Consider the following 22928-nt stretch of genomic DNA (forward strand, 5'->3'; position numbering starts at 1 on the left):
TGGCTAGAGAAGAATGAAAAGAGAAGAGAACGAAAAAAAATCACTGGATTATATTAAAATATATTTTAACTGATATTTCTAATAAATCAACAAAATATCATTTGCCCGAAAAAAAATAGTAGTATTTATTTCAAATAAATACTTCGATACAAACGAGATAACGATGGTTCATAACTGCAAATTTAAATGAAGTCAAGGAGTCAATTTATGCTTCTTTTTCTTCTAGAAAACTTTAGACCTTTACGCGTACGTAAGGCGTAACTTTAACTATTATATTTCATCTCTCATCATTGAAGACACTGAGAAATTGTATTGTATTGCTCCTTTTCTTCCGCAAACCGAACTTTAGTTAGTGCATTCTTCATTTCTGGTCGAAGGTATTGGCACACCACAACCAAGAGACTTACAACAGAGTCACTTTCCTATTGTAGCTAGTCGGATTTTTTTTTAAAGTTGTATTATTTATATAATAGTATATTTTTTATAATACATTTTATGGTATTCTTTTTATATTCCTATTGTTTTATTCATTCATTGTACAAAAAATAATTCAACCGTTGGTAAAAAGTCATTCCTACTTCTCTTCTACTTTACTCTGTTTCAAAATAATACTAACTACAAAACTTGCGTTCATCTACTCTCCATTGACTCAAATATTATATGCATGATAGGATTGAAATATAGTGGAAAGAAATAGAAATAAGAAAGATACGATGAAAATGTTAAATTTCTATTGAGAGGAGAGATAACAGGGACTCATTAGATTTTTTTTTTATATCTAACTTGGTATAAAATGGGAGGGAAATTATTTTTCTATTTTGTTTTTTAATTTCTCAAAATTAAATATTTTTGTAACATTTTTTAAAAATGATAAATAATTTTATTTTAAAAATAACATAGTAAAAAATAATTTTTAATTAGTATAATATTTTCTATAATTTATTTTTTCATTCTCTTTTTTCACTCACTTAAATAAACTGTTTTCCTTATTATTTTGCTTTCGTATTATTTTTTTCTATCTCAATTCTAATTCAAACAGAGTATAAGTCAAAGTCTATGCAATGATAAAAAGGTCAAAATCTATGTGAATCAGACTGCTTGAATTAAAAATAAATTACAGTTTTGTTAATTATAATTAAGGTACAATATTGATTTCTCAAATAATTAAGCTTTTACAATCAGGTTCTAAACAACTTATTAACATGACTGTATGTTTGAAAATTTTCGGTGTGTTTTAAAAATATGTTTGAGAATAAAATAAATTTGAAATCATATTTAGTTATTTAAAAACATGTGTTAAGAGGCTTAAAAAAAGTTTGTTTTTTAAAATGAAAAAAGTATGTTTAAGAGTAAGTTTTTGCCTAAAATCTGAGTTTTGGAGAATTAAACTTAAGATACTTTTTTAACAAACTCAGTTTACAAAGTTTAATCCTAACATAGACTAATAATCTACACACGTGACATAACATTCCATTGAGTTGATATCTTATCGAGTTTCATATATTTAAATTGTGTTGGATTCGTTTGACAGTCAAAGTATAATATGATAATGTCCAAAATTTTAAAAATATATATAAGACAATATGTTAAATACAAATCTTATATGTAATATATGTTATTACATATTAATATTATATATAAATTAATATAAAACGATTTAAATATATGATTTATTCTGACTATTAAACAGTTTCTCAATAAAAGTGTAATAAATATAAAATGATTTATTTAATATAATAAATGTCATATTTAAATATATTAAAGTCCATGATGGATTAAGAATTTAAGATGATTTATTTTGCAAAGGGTCGCGTAAACATTTACTAGTAATCTAGTGTATGTATTTTTTTATTATACCATTCACTTTTCTTCTCTTTTTTTTTTTTGCAGTAAAAAGAAAATACCATTCATTTTTATTAATGACTGAGTGATTTTTTTTAAGAGAATGACTGGGTGATTGATCCTTTCAATTATAAAAATTAGGATATTCAGTCCTATAAAAAACATTGCAAATCAAATATGGCACGATAAATTCAAATTCTAGTATTTAATAGTGTTCCATACATAATTTTTTTCTAAATAAAATACTCATGAAACAAAATAAAAAATAAAAAAATGGCACGTTAATCATAATGGAAAAAGAATGAGCAAAACTTAAAACTCGTTAAAGAAACATGCATAGTAACCCTTGTTCCAGTCTTTCTAATTAAGAATATTACACCAAAAGTTTCCTAATCCATGTTACAATACTTTTGTCTAAATTGTTTCACTACTTTATAGTTCCATACATTAACTTAGTTTTTTTTTTTAAACACCAATGGTGGATGTTTCAGATTGTTTGGGTACTTGGTTGAGTTCAAGGTCACTGCTGCCAATTTCCTTATACTTGTACCATTTTGAACACAACAGAAAGTACCCCAAATTCATGATTTCTAGAGCAGCAATCATGTAATAAAAGAAATCCAATCTCCCCTTATTAAGATCTTCTGGTAACCAATTCCCAGTCGCAGATTTCTCACTAGTATTGTGAACAATTGAAATCAGAAGAGTGCTCAAATAACTAGACCCTGCCATGCCACAGTAGAATAGTGACCCTGCAATGCTTCTCATGTTCTCAGGGAATTGCTTATAGTAAAATTCAACTTGTCCAACAGCAGTGAAAGATTCAGATAGACCGGCTAGACTTAACTGAGGAATTAACCATAGACCTGACATTGATGAAATAGCACCTTTTCTTGGTTGCACTCCAATAGGATTTGTCAGAGCCAAACTTCTTCTATGCTCTTCAACTACACCGGCTACTATCATGCACAATGCAGAGATAAAAATGCCAATTCCCATCCTCTGAAGGAGTGTGATGCCACCCTCTTTTCCGGTGATTCGACAGAGAAAAGGGACCACTATTCTGTCATAGATTGGTAGCCACAAGGTCATGCTCAACATCAAGAACACATTAAAGGATGCACCAGGGATCTTGAAGTTGCTGCTTCCAAGACGCCTATCGGATTGAAGGGCTTGGAACACTAGAAGGGTGTGCATTTGGACAATGACTAAGTGGTACACTATGGCTGCAAACCATATTGGCAATACTCTCACCACACATTTTGCCTCCTCCACTTGCTGTATGCTGCAAAGATTCCATGGATCTGCTGCAGATCCATCTGGTTTTATTTTATCTTTTGGGGTCACAATGGCTGCTTTGTCCAATAACCTATTCATGTAACACTCATCTGATCAGTTAGATACTTAGGACTTGTTTATTTAATATAAAAAGTGAGTACTATATGCGAACATTTTATCACTTCAAAGTTCAAACACTTTGTTAACATTTACTATTTTCTCTCTCTCTTCTTATTAATTCACTTCTTGCCTTTCTCTCCCTTTATCTCTCAAAAGTCAAATAGAGTAGAGGTGTCCATCTTTATTCTAAAAATATATATTTTAGTTTTATTTCTTATTTACATAAATAATACAAAACCATTACATTATTTTTTAGCATGTTTTGGATACATATTATAGACGCAAAAAATGGGTCAAATTGGTGAATAATGAAAGCCATAATTTGTCACTTCTTGATTGCCACAGAAAATTGCTGAAGTAAAAAGTGAAAAGCTTGACATAGTTACCTGAATTGAAACGTGTAAGGAAGCTTAGAGTTAACACTCATAGGCGGCACGTAGTTGAAGAGGGAAAGCATTGGATGCTCTGCAGGTAGTTTTAGACTCCTTTTTTTTACTGCAACCACAAAAACTTGCACAATACCAGCTATGGGACTACCACTAGGTTCAACTTTGACATAGATTTTGGAGCCCATGAAATACACCACACAAGATATGAGCATCAAAGCAGCAGGAATTCCCAACCCTATTGCCCAGCTCACATTTGACTGTACATACACAATCAGTGTCAAAGACACCATCTGAGCAAAAGTGAAGGTAAAAAAATACCAATTGAAGAAACTGTTGATCCCTTTTTTTCCTGAATCTGTATTGGGATTGAATTGATCAGCTCCAAAAGCCAAGTTACATGGTCTGACTCCAGCAGCACCAATCAGCAGCAAACCAAATCCACTCACTAGAAAAGCCATTTGCCCTGCAGTTGGTCCTTTGCATGTTTTCATCTCCTTTCCACAGTGAGGTGGATGCAGATTCTTAAATACTGCTGTAAGTTGTATCACTAGCAATCCCTGTTTGTATGCAATTACAAGGCTCAATTTTTTGTATCACTTGGCTTAAGGCTGAAGCTGAATGATGTCTATTAAATCACTATTATGTTTTTCATCAAGCTAAATTAACCCATGACCACAAGCTAAATTATGTAAGGATTTTTTTTGTTACTTAGTCTTTTAGGCCTTTGGTCATGAAATTTAATGAAATTTGTGTGAGGAATGGTGTGATATATGGCATGAGCCTTGAATTAGTACCAGAAATGAAGTGAATGTGCAGAATCCTATTGTCTTGTAGCGGCCAAAGTAGGTGTCTGATAAGAAGGCACCTATGAAGGTAGCAAAGTTGGTGCTGCCGTTGAAGATGTTGATTATATTTGTGGCTGTGATGTTCTTCAGGTTGAATACAGTAGTGAGATAGACTAAGAGATTGGCTAAGGTGCCAATGGCTCCCAATTTCTCAAAAGTTTCATTTCCTACCAATTAGATAGACAAGTAAGTCATTTAAAAGATAAGATTAAAAAGTAAGCACAACACACACACACAGAGATGTACAAGTTTTTCATTCCTTACCTATGATAAAGGGCATGGCCTTCCATCCTCTGTAGTCAATCTTAGGATCATTCTCTGTCACATGTTTCTCATTGTTCTCCATACTCCTTTCTCCATTGCCAGTACAGTTGGTGATATATGACCTCTGTTGCTCCCCTCAATGGAGGGAGGAAGAAACGTGATTGAGTAGGTGAAAGTTGAACTAGACAAGGGAAGGAAAGTAGTGTGAAGTTAATATATAAATCAGTGACTGACTGAGGTTTAACTCATTTTCTTTTTTCTTTTGAAAAGTGAAATTTCAGTTTCACTTAAAATTAGTCTGTCTCTGTGGGGTCACATTTAATAATTTAATACTGTAGTTAACTGTGAAAAAAACAAGAAAATTAGTAAGGACAATGGGTGAAATACTTATTTTTGATTTGTCAAAGGTTCGATTGAGTTGATTTGTTTCCCCCTGATTATAAAAAAAAAAAAAATCTAAGTTGATTTATTTTATTAAATAAAAGAGCCAAATTCATACCAGGTGAGTTTATATTAAACACTCACGGATACCTTATATGGATATATAAGTAACGATAATAAATATTATTCTAAATTATTTTAAAATATATTTGATACATAAGAGATATATTAATAAGGTGTTGGTTTTAATAATATTAGACTCTCTCCTTAAATAAGGTCTCGTGTTTAGCCTTATAGATAAAGATTAATTATCATCAAAATCGTTCAATACATCGTACCGATGATATGATTATAAAAAAAAAATACATAAGAAATATATTTTAAATTATTTATATAAATGAGAAGTCTATATTATCTATATAAAAATTTGATTAAAATATAACTTTCGTACTTCTATTTTTTAAAATTCATGATTTTAATCTTTTTATTTTTTAATTGAGATATTTTATTTTTTACTTTTAAAAATCTTCAATTTTAGTCTCCTTATTTTTAATTGATACATTTCATTTTCATTTTTAAAAAAATCAATGATTTCAGATTCCTTTTTAAATTTCAGACTTGATTATGTATTTTTTTTTATTCTCTTTTTTATAAATTAAGTTTGTTAGCAATTAAATAATTAAAAAAAAACATTTATCGTGTGAATAATAAATAGATACATGTGGGTCAACGTTTGACTGAGTATATAGATCAACATTTGAAATTGACTACTAGAATTAAAATTATGAATTTTAGAAAACAAAATATCTCAATTAAAAAATAAGAGACTAAAATCACAATTTTTTTAAAAGTGAGAAATAAAATGTCTGAATTAAAAATAGAAAGACTAAAATAACATATTTAAGAACATAGAAAAAAAATTACATTTCAACCTAAAAATTTTGATTTCTTTATTTAATTGAGCTCATTTTCACATGAAATATAACCAATAGAATACAATACTTGTTTGGGATTTAAAAAATATTTAAAACAATAATGTAATAATTAAGTAATCAAATATAAATAATTAATATGTTGAATTAAGAGTCTCACGACTGAATTCTAGATTATTCCGAATTCTTCTCTTAATAAACATGAGGATTAAGATTTAAAAAAAAAAAACACCAACAATAATTTAACATGTCGGAACGCTTCTTTTCACTTGCACATGGATAAAAGTAGATATATAGGAATGATTCTAATTCCTACGTGATAAATAAAAAGTAAAATATTTTGACAAGAAATTATGTTTTATACTAGAAATTGTTAACATTATTAGAAAATAGAATAATTAGCATTCTTGAGAAACGGATCGAGCCATTAATGTAGCTAAGGAAGTGATAAATCTCGTTAATAAAATAGGCCTTATAGAGATTTTATCACTTTATCCAGAGTTATTATATTATCAGACATTTCAATCTTTTATAATTTATTTTCATTTCTATCTCTTTACATTTTTCTATCATATAATATGTTACATTTATCATTTATCTTTATACTTTTTTTTTTCGCTTTCTATCTCTCTTCTACCTTCAACCCAAAATGAGGTGGGAGTTTACAATTTTTCATTCATCTATGTCAAAATCTAAAATAAAAGTAAGAAAATAGATTCATTTATTATTTTCTATCAATTGGATATAGATTTTTTTACATTATTAATTAGTCAAAAATCTTTATAAATGATATTTTATGATTAAATGACAATATATTTAAAAAAACAGAATTTATTTGATTTGTTTAAAAATATGATACTAGATATGATAAATATTTTATTTTATGTTTGATTTGAAAAATATTAAGAAATAAAATAAATCATGTAAAAACAATAAAACAAATCTTTAATTTTTGTTATTCAGAAAATCCTTGGGCAATTTCTGTCCAGATATAAAGTATTATAATGAAACATATATTCCTATTTTCATTTTTTTAACAATAAAAAATAGTAATTAACCAACATAATCATTTTAAAATAAAAACACTTAATTTTTTATTCTAATCTCTGTCTTTTATTTTGATAAACTCTTTAAATTTGATATAAATTATATTAAGATAATTAATATTAAGTATTTTAGTAAATTTTATATTATTTTATTTGTGTTATTCATTATTCATCAAATGAAGTATAAAAAAAAATTATCCTGTAATTTCTATTTTTTTTCATGTATAGTTCTTTTGTCCTGTCCAATACAATATTTTTAACGAACCAAGCCTACCCATTAAGACTAAATTAATTTTTTTAAAAAGATAAAGAATGAAACTAAATTAAAAAATAAGATAAAAAAAAGCTAAATTTATAATTTAGTATTATTTCCTTAAATTCTTAGGCACTCACCCCAACGCTCCCTCATATCATTTGCCCAAGGCTTTCTCTTTCACCTCTTTATTTATTTTGTTTCGTGTCTCTAATGGCACTTGTCAAATCAACAATGTTATATGTACATCTTAATACTATAACACATCTATTTATTTTTCTTAACACATTAGTATTTATTACGTAGCTATAATTTTTTTTTTTATCTTTTTCTTTCTCCAATTATCAAATAAAATGAGGTGTAAATATATAATGGTTTTAAACAAATATCCAAAACCGGTAAGCTACTCCACAGCAAAAAGTGGCAAGTTAAGCAACCAACAATGCAGCTACGTCTATAGGAGAAAACCAATAGATACTAGAACACAATGTATGTTTCCTTCGTACCTAAAAAACATAATGCATGTTTCCTGCAAGGAATATTGAACGGTGGCCCTTGAACAGGCTTCAAAATTGAAATGCTGTAGCACTAATTAATGTTGCTACATCGTTTTCAATAATAATAATAATAATGCTGTGGTGCTGCATCACCTTCACCGCATTGCAGAACTGATACTGTAACACACTGTAAACAGGGCGGTCAGACTCCTTGTTACGTAAGTTTTCATTTTAGTCAACCCAATACAACATTTTGGAAGAAGGCGAAGATGTTTCATAATTAAAGAATACCTATGATCAGTATTAATTTTTTAACACAAATATTATATTTTTAGTTATTGATGATTTTTTTTAAATATCAAAATTTAATATACAAATAAAGACTAAAAAAGTATATTACCAGAGATAATTGGTTAAATTCCCTGCCTAAAATCGTTTTTTTAAAGAAAAAATCTTAAAGACGATTTCAGGGAAGAATAACTCCTATATAGTGTGGGAATATTAATTAAAAATATATTTTACAATATTTTAAAGAATTTTCTTTAACGGTGTTAAATTATATATAAATTAAACCATATATTTGAATATGAGAAGAAAGAAATGTAATACAATACTTGTATCTCTTAATAGATAGTGTAATTTATATTAACGAGGTCAAATTAAATATAAATAAAGTGTACATTTTAACGTAAAAGAAGAACAATATAATACTCATATATATCATGCAGTGTAGTTTTTTTTATATTTTATTTTTAAATTTATTGCCATGCCAACGTTTTCTTTTGGAGTGGGGGACTATGAGTTTTCCTTACTTTAGCATACGAAGTCTCACTATGTAATAAACACGACAACTGGTTAGGATTGGCCTATACGAGATTTGGGTAGTTAGCATAAACTTTTAATTGTAAATTTCAATATCATTATTAATGTACACAAAAAATTACAACATTTTTTTCTTCAGCAAAGTACTATACCATTGTAGTTATTGACTTGATTACGTGCAATTTTCTGTTTTGGTTAACCCCATGTTTGATTGAAAATCCCAATCAAACCAAAATAATCTCAATCAATTCAAGCCTCGATATTTTATTAAGCACTTTTTTAAAGCAGATAATGACATAATGATGATTAACAGAACACGACCATAGTTTTGGGTTTGTTTCAATTCACTGCCAAATTAGACATGCTCTCAGTACCCGAAAATATTGTTCGGTTTGGATCCACGTTTGATTAAATAGTTGAATTTCCTCATTAGGGCATAGATGAGGCAAATGTCTGACCTTAAAAAATCTTATTGGCACACATATAGCACGTTACCTGCATAAAATCAATGCATAATTATGATTTATAAGGCACAACAACTGCTTTTTTGTGTGATAGTTATTCTTAACCGTCTTTTCCAGCACACCTTCAATTATTTGATCCACTCATTAAGTCTAACATGGGGCTAGGTTCTAAACAAACAGTTATTACTGCACTGCATGAGATTGCATTTTCATGTAATCACAATTGTAGAAAATATGTTTATGTGTGTCTTGTACTCTTCACTTGCATCTTGAAAATTTTGAAGTCTAGCGTGAATAGCAGGGATGGATCCACAAGTCTATTGAAGGGGTTGAATTTCTTTTTTGTTATTTTACAATTATTTAAATATTGCTCACTAAAGATTTTACTAATTTCTTATTTCAAATTTTGGAAGACTATGATCTTATGAACATAATAACAAACAATTTTTTTTATTCTTAGAAATAAAATTCAAGTATCATTAAGTTTATAACTCATGCACATTATTCAATTACTTGAGTTGGATTCTCTTATACTCAATAACAATAAATAAAACTCACATGATCTCAAAATCATTTTATATACTAATAATTGAAATCAAATCCTATAACAATGATACATAATAATAATATGATATCTATATGAAATATATTTATTTTATATATATAGCAAAGATAACTTATTTTCACCAAAACCAGAAATAAAAAAGTTTTATCACGAGAGCTTTGAATCCTTAACATTTCTAGATAAGAAAAACATACATGAGGATATTAATTTCTGTTCTAAATTTTATGATTGTTATAGTATTTGATGGTTAATATTTTATGCAGTTATTTTTGAGTTATTGTAGGCAATTGATTGAAATCCAGAAATTCTAGAAGTGTCGCAAGGTAATATACAATTTTAAGAAGCAAAACTATATCAAGTTACACAATTATATTTCATACTTAACAAATAAATAAAGCATCTTGGGGTAGGGGGCAGAGGCCCTGCTTGCCCCCTCCTAAATCCGTCTCTGGTGAATAGTTTCTAATGAAAAAGTTTAAAGATATAAATTGAATATAGCCACCAACCATGTGGTACACAGTTTCACATGCACAAAAGTCAAGTAAGGCACAGCCACAGGTTTCTAAGAAGTTGGTGATACCATTAAAGAAGGATCGATTTGACAAAAGTCAGATCATCGACCGGTGCTCAAAAACTGCAGCAAGTAAAAGTTTGATAAATGATCCAGGAGAAAAGTATTAGCAGTATAATAGGAATAGAGGAATACTACAAGTTTATAAAAATGAAAAAGAGACTATTATTATTAGAGTCCTGGGTTAAGGGGTCCTATTAAATGTTTCTAATAACTTTAATAAATAAATATCAAGTCACTTTTGTGTTTATAATATAATAATAAATGTTTTATCACTGAGCATGCTAATAATTGTGTGAAGTTGTTTTAATTAATCAGATGTCTCAGATTCAAACCTACGATTACATTAAATATTTGAAGAAATTTTTTTATCACTCATAATAATCATACTTAGTTCAAGCAGGTTTGTTTCTAATGGAGGTTTTATAAAAAGAATCTTTTAATAAAAATTCTGTATATTTATTTCTTTAAGCACTAGCATTTGCTTAATCGTTACTACAGATTCTAATTGACTCTCTCACGTGGACCCGAATGGTTAACTGAATCTAATCATAGGCCATAAGATTCCAAGAAGTCTATTTTCGTCTCACATGTAGGCTGGTAGCTTTCAATGTGAACGTGGGAGTGTGAAAACTCGTGTAGTTACGAGAATACTCGGGATCTTATCAAAACTATGAGGCAGCAACAATGCCATCCATCTTTCGTCGATGTTCCTATTTCTGAGTTGTGTTCATACAAGTGAACAACAATTATTGGAATATTAGTGTCATCTTATATATCTAGGAATAGAACATGGTTCCGTGTCTAATGTAGATGCATGCCCAAGTTTGAAAGGAGATAAAAATCAAGTAGAAAACCATCAAATTTTTGGCATTGTCTAAAAAGGTTTTGAGAAACATGATCAAAGAAACTCTTCCTTTTCTATAATTATTTGAATGCGTAAAACATTTGTTGGAATTACTGAATAATAAGGCCATAAGCGGGAGAAAAATGCATAGTTCATTTTTTAATTTTTTGTGAACCAGGGTCCTTTGCTATTGGACGGCAAGTTCAGTTTGGGGTGGGGGTAAGGGGTGAGGGCTGTTTTTCGAATGTCTTTTCTTTTACTTTTCAGATATCATTTCAGAAACCAAATTCTGTAATCAATCTGAAACGGAATTTTACATTTTGTTCCGGATTGATTACAGAATTTGCAGGGAACAATAACCAGGGGTGAATAAGCAAAACAGATTCCATAGGTTTAGAAATCATGGAAAAAAGTATGATGATAAAAAAAAAAAATCATAGAATTCAACTTTTGTATCAAGTGAGGTTATTCAAATCGATCATAAAAATCTTCTGATGTTCAAAGGCGGAAATTGGATCATACAATATGACTGACTGGACAACCGTCCAATTGGTATTACTTAATAATGTGCGAAAATATAGAAACAAAAGTAAAATTAATAAATTTTACAAAAACACCGATAAGTCCTATAATCATGTTCTTATTTTTCTTTCTCACATAATCTTTTCATGTTTCTTGTTAGCATGTAACATGAGCTGAAAGAACACCAAACTGTGACCCACTTAAGCTCATTTATCTTCATCTGTAGGAAGCAGATTGTGGAAAATTTAATCGTCATGTCAATCTATAATTTTTCTTTCACTATCATTAGGTGCTTTAAGACAAACATTTTGGATGCAGGCATCCTATCCTAAGAATAATGCATCTCATCTGTCATCATACATCTACGCATGAAGAAATATCTATCTAATGGAAAAGGCACAGACTGTGTTTTTGTTGCTATACTTAATTTGATTTTTAACCTTTGCTAGTTGTGGCTCCGACTTGATGAAAAATTGTAGTAGCCCATTTCTATGTAATAGCTATAGATTTGAATCATTAACACAATTAGTAGCACTTCTTTCCGATTGTTTTGTAGCTTTTTCGAGTTCAATGGAACTGCTGCCCGTGCCTTTGTACCTAAACCACCTTGCACATAACACAAAGTAGCCTAAATTAATAATTTCTAGAGCAGCAATGAGGGAATAGAAGTTATCCAATCTCCCCTTGTTCAGATCCTCCGGTAACCAATTTCCAGTTTCAGATTTGGCAGTGATTTGGTGGATAACTGAAATAAGCACACTACTCAAATAACTTGACCCTGCATGGCCACAGTAGTAAAGAGAACCTGCAATGCTTCTCATGTTCTCAGGAAATTGTTTGTAGTAAAACTCAACTTGGGCAACAGACATGAATGCTTCGGCAAGTCCAGCTAATGACAGCTGAGGAATCAGCCACAGGCCTGACATTGATGAGATTGCACCTTTTCTGGTTTCCACTCCTAGAGGATTAATCAGAGCCAGAGTTCTACGGTGTTTTTCAACCTTAGCAGAGACTAGCATGCTGAGTATAGAGAAAAATATGCCAATACCCATCCTCTGAAGGAGTGTGATGCCACCCTCTTTTCCGGTGAGCCTTTGGAGTAAAGGCATGACTTTTCGGTCGTACATGGGTAACCAAATTGCCACACTAATCATGAGAAAGACGTAGTAGGATGCTCCTGGGATCAAGAACTCGCTTTGCCCAATACGCCTGTCAGATAGAAGGGCTTGGAACACTAAAATGGTGTGTTGTTGGACGATAACAACAAAGTACAAAATGCCTGAAACCCATATGGGTAACACTCTCAACAAGCATTTAACCTCTTCCACTTGCTGCATACTGCAAAGATTCCAGGGATCAGTAACAGATCCATTGGGATTTATTTGATCTTGGGGAGTCACGATTGCTGCTTTGTCAAGGAACCTGTTAAGATAAACCATCTGGTGAACACTTTTAAAAATATATCATAACAAGCACCAAATACTAACTGCTTGGCGTTGTTTACCTGAATTGATATGTATAGGGAAGCTTAGAATTCACTGACTTGGGAGCTACATAGTTGAAGAGGGAAGGATATTGATATTCAGGAAGCTTCAGCCTCCTTTTCTTTGTTGCAACCACTATAACTTGCACTATACTAGTTATAGGGCTACCACTTGGTTTAACTTTCACATACAGTTTGGAGCCCATGAAGAAGATTATAGAAGATACAAACATCAAAGCAGAAGGAATTCCCAGACCCACTGCCCAACTTACATTTGACTGTATATAGACAATAATTGTTAAGGATATCATCTGAGCAACAGTGAAAGTGAAAAAGTACCAATTGAAGAAGCTAGTGATCCCCTTTTTTCCAGAATCTGTGTTAGGATTAAACTGATCAGCACCAAATGCTAAGTTACATGGGCGGATCCCTGCAGCTCCTACCATCAATAAACCTAAACCGGTCTTTAGAAATGTCATCTGCCCCTCTGTTGGTCCCTGGCATATGGCAGACTCTTCACAGTGAGGTGGATGCAGCTTCTCAATTGCCGCTGTCAGTTGTATTGCAAACAAACCCTGTATGAAGCAGGCAAATCAAGGAATCAGACACACAACTTAAATGAGCCTATCTTGTCAAAGTACAAGATTGTTAGCTTTCTTTGTAAGCATTTTAAAATGGAATTCAAGGTTATTAAACTCGTGATTCTACGTATACTCATAGAGGCTTCGTAAACTCGACTCCTAAAATCGAAACGTAAACTCGGAAGAGTTTACTCAATTAAAAAAAATATATTAATATTCCTATATATAAAATCATGAGTAAATATTTCAACCCTAAAATAAATGAAAATAACAAACTTTAACAATAATTCAATAAACTAACATAGTCCACAATCCACACCCTATGAAACATAAATAATGTAGTTAGAGTAAAAGAGAATCCTAAAAAAACCCAATGCTTACACAAAGCTAGTAAAATAATGTAGCTAAAAATAGCACTATTTTTTTTTTTGTATTTTCCTCCTTATAGATATTGTTGGCACTTGCATAGTAGCATAATTCAAACCAAAACATTACCAACGAGAATTACCATAGGGATTAAACAAAAACAATCACCTCAATGCCACTTAAAGCATTACACTTAAGATTTGTCAAAGTTACTGGCCACAACTTAAGATTTGAGGTGTTGTGTTGTCTGGGTTTTGGTTTGTTAAGTTTTTTTCTTCAAAGAAACAACATAAGGGTCTAGCTAGTGTGGCGTGAATTAGCAGAAAGTATAACAAGTTATAAAAACTTCGTACCCCATTGCCCAGAGGCTCTTCGCTATGCGAAGGTATGGGGGAGGGATATTGTACGCAGCCTTACCCTTGCATATGCAAAGAGGCTGTTTCCGGATTCGAACCCATGACCAACAAGTCACCAAGGCACAACAAGTTATAGACATTAATAAAGTAAGGTAAAATGGCACTGTGAAGGAGGGATTAGATGTTCATGTTATATCAAGTATCAACTTCACAAACCCACTAACACTATGCTTCTATTTGGTAATTTATCACAATCACAATCACAGAAACAAAATCACAATCACAGTCACAGAAACAGACAATGGTCAGGTAGTGAAGCCATGAAGGGATCGAAAACAACCTAGTCTTGAACTCGCACAGACGGCACAGTGGCACTCGAACTTCACCGTCGTGGTCTCGCGGAGGATCCCTTCACCATCGGACTTTACCGTCGCACTCTGACAACGAATGCGACGCGAGGAGGAAGAAACACGATTAAGCAACTGCAGGCAGCACGAAGCATGAACCCTCGAATGAGGAAGAGAAAATGAAGCGCAAACGAAATTAAATGACGCCGTTTTGGGTTTTTCGTAAATCCACAGACTCACGAGTCTACCTTAACTCGCCCGAGTCTGCACTGACTCGGCCGAGTCCACTCCGATTTCGATTCTGCTCCCGTTTTAACTCGTTGAGGCTTTGTGGAATCGTACGATTCTACGATTTAGAATGCGATTTTGATAACCATGATGGAATTATTTCTATATGGGAAGATCTTAAATTATATTTCATACTTCTCAATGTCATTGTTTTATTTTTCTTATAAATTCAGATATGCCTAACTTTGTTGTGTTTTTCATAAACAAATAGAATGGAATTGAGTGCTGAAGGCAGCAGAAATTTACCACAAAGGAAGCCACTGTGCAGAATGCCAGTATCTTGTAGCGACCGAAAAAGGCATCAGAGAGAAAAGCGCCTAGCAATGTAGCAAAGTTGGTGCTGCCATTAAAGATGTTGATAATATTTGTAGCCGTGATGTTTTCCAAGTTGAATACAGTAGTGAGATAGACCAAGAGATTGGATAAAGTGCCAATGGCTCCTAGCTTCTCAAAAATCTCATTTCCTGCCAATTAGTAATTACACATATGAATCACTTAAGATTTAAGGACAAAAACTAACAAGTAAACAAATCATATAGAAACACAAAACCCTCCCCTCTTGTAGTCTTGCTCACCTATAATGAAGGGCATGACCTTCCACCCTCTGTAGTTAATCTTAGATTCATTATCTGTTCCGCTATTCTCATTCTTCAATAAACTTTCCTCCTCATCATTCTCCGAAGTCTCTCTCTTTGTCATTCTTTCTCCAACTGTGTTCATGATGATACGTTCCAAGTGCTACCTAGAGGAAGGAAAGGAGGGCAAGAAGGACCAGTGAGAGGAGGGATCATGAGAGAGGAACTTCAAAACCACACCAAGTATTATCATCACACCTACCTACAAAGTACCAACAAATTCACTATCTTGCTGATTTACAGATCTAGTATTCAGTCCTGGGCAAATTTTTGTCCAAGATTATATCTTTATTTACACTTTCCCCCTATTTTTTTTTGTTCTGATTGAATGTCTAAGTTATCTTCTTTTTTTTTGCGGTTTGCTTGAAACAAGTAGATCTTCATTGGCGACCAAAAACTCTTTACCAAACAAAAAATATTTTGTTGTACCCAAAAAGTAAAAACCAAAACCTAAGCAAGAAGATCACAATACAAAATCTCAGAAGTTTGTTGAGGTTTTAATCTGCCCACATAGACATACATTGTACAGTACGCTGCAAAATTCATCCTATACGCTAACTCTCATCTTTCTGTCCTAATTTTAAGTCTGAGGGAAATTTCCCAAAAGGCACAAAACCTTAATTCAAATCTTAATCAAACCCAGAAAAAAAAATCGAAATTTATATGACAACAGGTCGACTTTTTACATCTTAAGTTAAGATGATATCTCCAAATAAAAGCAACGAAAAAGCATAAACTAATGGATATACCCAGGAATGGAGCAACATAAAAATTCAAAGAGAAACCGTAAAGCAATAAAAATGGATGATGGAAATACCTGACACGAGAGATGTTAATTGATGCCCCTTCGGAAGGAAGAACATGGACGGAGGCTTCAAACTCAACTCAATGACTTATTGTCAGAGAGAGAAAGTACAATGTGTATAATGCTTCAGCCTTCAAGAGTTGAAAATTTGATTTGATTTTGGATTTTTGAATTATAAAATATCCATGCTTCGGTTGAAATTCATTTTCATTCACGATCAATGCAGTATTTTAATTATAAATAAATGTTCTTCTTAAACATAATTTTGACAATAGGCAATAGCAACATCTTATTGTGATAAAATATATATTATTCGGGAAATAACTCGTGTCTTATAGCCTATAAGTATGAAATTTTTAATTTTTATATTGTTAATATTTTTTAAAAACTTTATAATTTTATAACAAATATATATATATATATATATATATATATATATATATATATATATATATATTGTTGTTGTTGTTGTAGTGTATATCAACGTTTGTGTTGAAGAAATATTATTTTTATAAATATATTTCATATTTATAGGTAGCTTGTGATAATCTCACTAGTGATATTTGATAGATAAATAATTTATAATAGTACTATAAAATTAAAACTTATCTTTGAATTTGGTAGCTAGGTAATTGGAGGTTGAAAATAACTTATACAATTTTTTTTTTCATTTTAGTTAGTTTGCTTGTGTTTTTTGCATGCATTCTCATTATTTTTTCCTTTCATTTTTCGTTAATGATCCCAATTTCCGAATATTAAAACTTAAAAACTTGTGATATGAAACCTTCCAAGTTCCATCTCTAAGTCATATTCAGTTTGTCTTTTGCTAAAATGACAATGTGTATTAAGCATAAAAAAAATACTAATGTATATTTAATGCGTTACTGCGGTAAATATTCACACAAAAAAATGTGTTGCTGTAAATTGTGTATCTTATTCTTATAAAAAATATAAACATTTTATATTCTTTATAATTAATAATTTCTAAAAATATTTATGTTACATTTTAAATTGTCTTTGCCATAATCATTTTTAATACATTAAAACAAACTCGAAATCTTCTAGGAAAACCAATAAATACTTTAGAGTCTATAGAGTCTAAAGCAATTTTTTTTTCTTGCATAAATTTAGATGAATTAAGTCCTATTAATTTATCAAGATAAATTTCAAAATTTAAAAAATATTTATAAAAGTATTTCCAGATTATTTATCAAAGATTCTCATATATTAAACCACCTTATTAAACCACCTTATTTTGAAATATAAGTTTATTTCTTATTAGTTGGATCAATCTTATAATCAAGAGTTTTCTGACATAAATAAAATATTTTGAGTGCATCTCATTCCTTGAACATCTGTCTCCTTCCAATACTGCTACAGCGTCTAAATCAAAGTACATTTCAATAAATTCATATATTTTTTTGGTTTCACTAAAGGCAAGCTATCAATACTAAAAAAAACAAGAAGGTTTACAATAAAACTATTTCCCCAATCCAATCCTAAAAATAAAGAAAGACTACCTTATTTGTTCTTTCTAAAGAAACATTATGAACCGTAAGCTCAACCATTTTTTTAGGTTTAAGATTACAGACATTCTGTATGAAAGACGATCAGTAAAATAACATCATTATAAACCACAAAACTTAAAGCTAAGTACTTAATATAACCACAGGTTTAAATGAGAACCACTAGACAGTGTTAACAGTTCTTTCGGATGGTTTGGATACTTGATCGAGTTGAAGGTCACCACTGCTGCTAGAACCAGTCCCTTTGTATTTATACCACTTGGCACACAATATAAAGTAACCGAAATTAACGACTTCTAGAGCAGTTATAATGTAATAAAAATAATCCAATCTCCCCTTATTGAGATCCTGAGGTAACCAATTCCCAGTTGAAGATTTAGCTGTCGCCCTATGGATAATAGAAATCAGCAAACTACTCAAATAACTTGATCCCGCGAGGCCACAGAAAAATAGAGACGCTGCAAGGCTTTTCATGTTCTCTGGAAACTGTTTGTAGAAAAACTCAACTTGTCCCACAATCGCGAATGCATCAGATAACCCTGCCAGTGTTAGCTGAGGAACCAACCATAGACCTGACATTGAAGAAATGGCACCTTTTCTTGGCTCTAATCCAATAGGATTGGTCAAAGCCAATGTCCTTCTTCTTTCTTCCACTACACCAGACACCATTGTGCATAGTATAGAGAGGAACATGCCAAAGCCTATTCTTTGAAGAACTGTGATGCCACCCTCTTTTTTGGTGACCCTTTGGAGCGACGGCACGAGGATTCGGTCGTAGATGGGTAGCCATATGGTTAGGCTCAGCATCTGGAAGATGGTGTAGGAGGCTGCTAGGATCTTGAAGTTGGTGCTGAGAATGCGTCTGTCGGATTGAAGGGCTTGGAAGACCAGCATTGTGTTCTGTTGGACTATTGCAATGTAGAAGAAAATTCCTGCGAACCAAATGGGGATCACTCTCAGCAAGCATTTTAGCTCTTCCACTTGTTGCATGCTGCAAAGACTCCAAGGATCTGATGCAGACCCGTCTGGGTTTATGCCGTCTTGTGGGGTTATAATTGCAGCTTTGTCTAGGAACCTGTGAATATCAACATTCAACATATTTTCAAAAAATATATATATAATGTTTCATATAATAATTTTTCAAAATATATATATATATATAATGTTTCAGGAAAAAAATCCTAACTGGGAGATTCTTTTTTTACATACTTTATAAGTTGTTTTTTTAAAATACTCTCTATTATTGATTTTAGTTAATTGAAAATCACCAAAAATTATGCCCCCTCCTTATTTAACCAGCTAGTTTCATTATCGATGATTTGTATTTTTTTAATAAATTTTAATCAATAATAAAATATAAGTTAGAAACACTAAAAGAGCGTTTCGGCTAACAAGCTTAATTATGTAGTTATTTAATAAGCTTGTCGAGTACGTGAGAGCTTTAACATAAGTTGAATAGTGAAGCTTAAATTAAAGAAGCTTGTTTTGACAAGTTTTATAAAGCTTACTGAAAGAGCTTATAAATTATAAGAACGCCATGATACTTTCATATGCTTATAATTAAAAAGAGCTTCTACATAAATATGTACCAAAAAATAAAACCCTCTAAATAAATGGTGATCGATGGTTACCTGAACTGAGACGTGTGAAGAAGCTTGGAGTTAATAGACTGGGGAGAAACATAGGCAAAGAGCGAAGAATCCAGTGGATATTCTGATAGATTCAGTCTTCTTTTCTTTATAGCCACAACTACAGCTTGAGCTAAACTTGTTAGTGGAGCTGGACCAGTTGCTTTAACTTTCACGTAATAATTGCTTCCCGTGTAGTAGAGTGTGCAAGAGATTAGCATCAAAGCCGCAGGAATTCCCAACCCTATTGCCCAGCTAACGTTTGACTGTATGTAGACAATTAGTGACAAAGACACCATTTGAGCAAATGTGTAGGTAAAGAAGTACCAATTGAAGAAGCTGTTGATTCCCTTTTTTCCAGACTCAGTGTTGGGGTTGAACTGATCAACTCCAAATGCTAAGTTACAAGGTCTGATCCCTGCAGCTCCCACAATTAGAAGTCCAAATCCAGCAAGCAGAAATGTCATTTGCCCTGTGGTTGGGCCTGTGCATGTGATGCTCTCACTTCCACAGTGAGGTGGATGCATTTTCTTAATCCATGCTGTTAGTTGTATAACAAGCAACCCCTGTTCAATATAAACAAGGAGATACACTTATTAGATTCATGACTCAACTAAAAGTTTAATAATTAACTGTTTCCAAATTATTCTGGAAAATTTTTATTCTATTGATTACTTTCGTATATGTTTTGGTGTAACATGAGAATGACAAGATTTGAACCTATGACTTCATACAAACTGCGTGAAAACTCCAAACTCCCTTACTAGGACTATCAAAGTGAGTTGATTATTTTCATGTTTTGATATAACATGACACATTTGAACCTATGATCTCATGTAAACTGTAAAAGTCAAAAACTCTCTTACTAGATTGATTCTAATGAGTTGATTACTTTCATGTTTGATAATACTTAAATTTGGAAAAATACTTTTTCTAAAGCTCTCTAAAAGTTGGTAAGAAAAAGTGCTAATTATTATTTGTCTAATTAAAGACAGTTGAACTATAATCAAAGTATTCCTAAAGTCGGTTGAACTATAATTAAAGTATTTTCAAGCCATTAATGCTTGGAGTCATATATAGTTTCCAGACAGAGATTGAGACCAGAAAAGAAGCAATTGTGCAGAATCCCAGTGTCTTGTAGCGGCCAAAATAAGTGTCACAAAGAAAAGCCCCAAGCAAGGTAGATAAACTGGCGCTGCCAGTGAAGATGTTAATAATATTTGTAGCTGTAAGACTGCTCAAGTTGAAGACGGTTGTGAGATAGACCAAGAGGTTGGCTAAGGTTCCAATGGTTCCTAGCTTCTCAAAAGTTTCATTCCCTGCATGATATGTAGATGATGAGTTGAGTGAGGCATAGTGACAAGGAATCATATATATAATAATATGCATCATGTACAAGCTTTCTTTTGCTTACCAATGATAAAGGGCATGACTTTCCATCCTCTGTAGTTAATCTTTGGCTCCTCATCTATGACACTTTTCTCATTTTTTTCCACACTTTGATTCTCATTTTTTCCCATTGTCTCTACGCCTGTCATTCTTTTCCCAATGATAAGGTTTCTGATGAATATTCGAGTTGCTACTTTAGCTAAGAAATAACGAGGAAAGAACTGCAAGTAGAGAGAGGGAACAAATAATTGTTAAGATTTTCTGAACGCCACTCTAAACATTTGCCACAACCTAAATGGTTTTGTGGCACGGTTAATTTGTATTCCCTACCCTTGGGGTACTTCTGAATTTAAAGTGAGGCTGGGCAAATATTTTCAACTTAGTGGCTTAGAGTCAAACGAAATGAGTGGTTAAAACGTTACATTTTTGGGACCGATAATTCACTAATAATCTCGCACGCTTCATGGCCATTTTTTTTGGAGTTATATTGCCCACTTGATAATAATTGCTTTAAAGAGTGACAGTACTATATTGCTTACTGGATAATGATTGAATCTCAATTATACTTATGTCAATCACGCGTAATTAAATTCTATACACCACTCAGGCACTCGCTTACTTATCCCATTTCACCGTAGATAGCTGTCTCTTTAGATTTAATTTTAGTCAAAACCACATCATGTCTTAAGTTCCAATTTCACTATAGCTGTGGTTCGTAGATTTTAGTTATGAAAAGTCCAGATAAAATATTATAATCAAAGAATGTGACATTACATTATTTTACGTTCTTTTTAATGCATTTTTATTATTATATATTACGTTTTATTTCACGTAAATCAAATTAATAATTTTGATCTACCCTCTCTTTTTCTTTTTTGGCAAGTTTAATATATTATGTAGCATTCTATTTTTCGTAAAATATATTAAAAAGAATGTTATTTAAAAATAAATAAAAAAATTAGAAAAATAATGAAGTTTTTATAATTAAATAAATAAAGAGAAATAATTTTATTAATTAAAATAATAGTTTTAAGATAAATAAAATAAATATATATCCTTAAAAAAAATATTTTATTTATTCATTTGGTAGGGAGTAAAATAGAGTTTCTTTTTATAAAATGATAAAATGAAGAAAAAAAAGTAAATAATAGATCCTATGTATCTTAGTTATAAATAGAAGCATGTTAAGTTAGTTTTTACAATAATAATATGTCTTTACGTTTTCTCTTTCTCTCAATTTTGTTTTTTCCTACTTCTTCACCTAATTCTCTCTTTCTCTCGCATACACTTAAACCTGTCTCAGTAAAATGGATCTTGAACTCGCTAACCGTTGGATCATTGTGAAATTTGAACACCATGTTCATAACTTATTTTTGAACATATCCACCATTGGAATTTCGAAATAATGTTTGTGGTAAGGGGAATGTCTCTCACGCGTAGCTCTTTGTTTTTTCCACATACACCCAAACCTATCATAATAAAACTACTATCTCAGACTCATTAACTGTTAGATCGTCGTAAAATTTGGACATCATGTTCAAAATTCATTTATGCACATCTCTACCGTTGGAATTTTCAAAGTAATGTATGTGGAGGGAGAAATTATCATCGCACACAGAAAGTGAACTCGAGGCTCCAATATCTTCTCCTTCTCTAAACGATTGAAAATCCTAACAGAACAAACAAAAGAAAAGCTTGAGGAATCTTAGGGAACTGCTAGAGACGTCGCTATCATTGTCTAACTACAAACGTGAGTTCGCTTAGAGGTAAGGGATGGGTTTATTGCAATTGGGGTTAGAATGAACATGTGTAGGAATCCTTAGGGGATCAAATTTGAGTTTATTTTGGAATGTTTGTTGTATTATAATTCTTCATGTATGATTATA

At 31.6% G+C, this 22928-nt stretch overlaps 3 protein-coding genes across 4 annotated transcripts; all 3 read right to left on the reverse strand.

The window, feature by feature from the left end:
• Positions 1–2130: 2130 nt before the first annotated feature.
• LOC114392281 (protein NRT1/ PTR FAMILY 2.11-like) lies at positions 2131–4938 on the reverse strand. Its single transcript, XM_028353348.1, has 4 exons — positions 4739–4938; positions 4424–4641; positions 3627–4186; positions 2131–3211 (listed from the first exon to the last, which is right to left on the reverse strand). Exons 1-4 carry the CDS (start codon positions 4818–4820, stop codon positions 2308–2310), a joined length of 1764 nt encoding a protein of 587 aa, XP_028209149.1. The 5' UTR covers positions 4821–4938; the 3' UTR covers positions 2131–2307.
• Positions 4939–11642: 6704 nt separating this feature from the next.
• LOC114391802 (protein NRT1/ PTR FAMILY 2.9-like) lies at positions 11643–16651 on the reverse strand. Of its 2 annotated transcripts, none has more exons than XM_028352775.1 (5): positions 16512–16651; positions 15635–15801; positions 15306–15523; positions 13143–13696; positions 11643–13060 (listed from the first exon to the last, which is right to left on the reverse strand). In XM_028352775.1, exons 2-5 carry the CDS (start codon positions 15777–15779, stop codon positions 12139–12141), a joined length of 1839 nt encoding a protein of 612 aa, XP_028208576.1. In that variant the 5' UTR covers positions 15780–15801; positions 16512–16651; the 3' UTR covers positions 11643–12138. The 2 variants fall into 2 exon arrangements, with proteins under 2 accessions (XP_028208576.1, XP_028208577.1); XM_028352776.1 differs by having other exon boundaries at positions 15635–15896.
• Positions 16652–17815: 1164 nt separating this feature from the next.
• On the reverse strand, positions 17816–21373 carry LOC114394160 (protein NRT1/ PTR FAMILY 2.9-like). The gene is made up of 4 exons (XM_028355779.1): positions 21068–21373; positions 20755–20972; positions 19657–20219; positions 17816–19100 (listed from the first exon to the last, which is right to left on the reverse strand). The coding sequence occupies exons 1-4, from the start codon at positions 21189–21191 to the stop codon at positions 18188–18190; spliced, it is 1818 nt and encodes a 605-aa protein (XP_028211580.1). The 5' UTR covers positions 21192–21373; the 3' UTR covers positions 17816–18187.
• Between the last annotated feature and the right edge of the window lie 1555 nt (positions 21374–22928).

This window comes from Glycine soja, chromosome 17 (genome assembly GCF_004193775.1).
Source record: "Glycine soja cultivar W05 chromosome 17, ASM419377v2, whole genome shotgun sequence".
Classification (NCBI taxonomy): Eukaryota; Viridiplantae; Streptophyta; class Magnoliopsida; order Fabales; family Fabaceae; genus Glycine; species Glycine soja.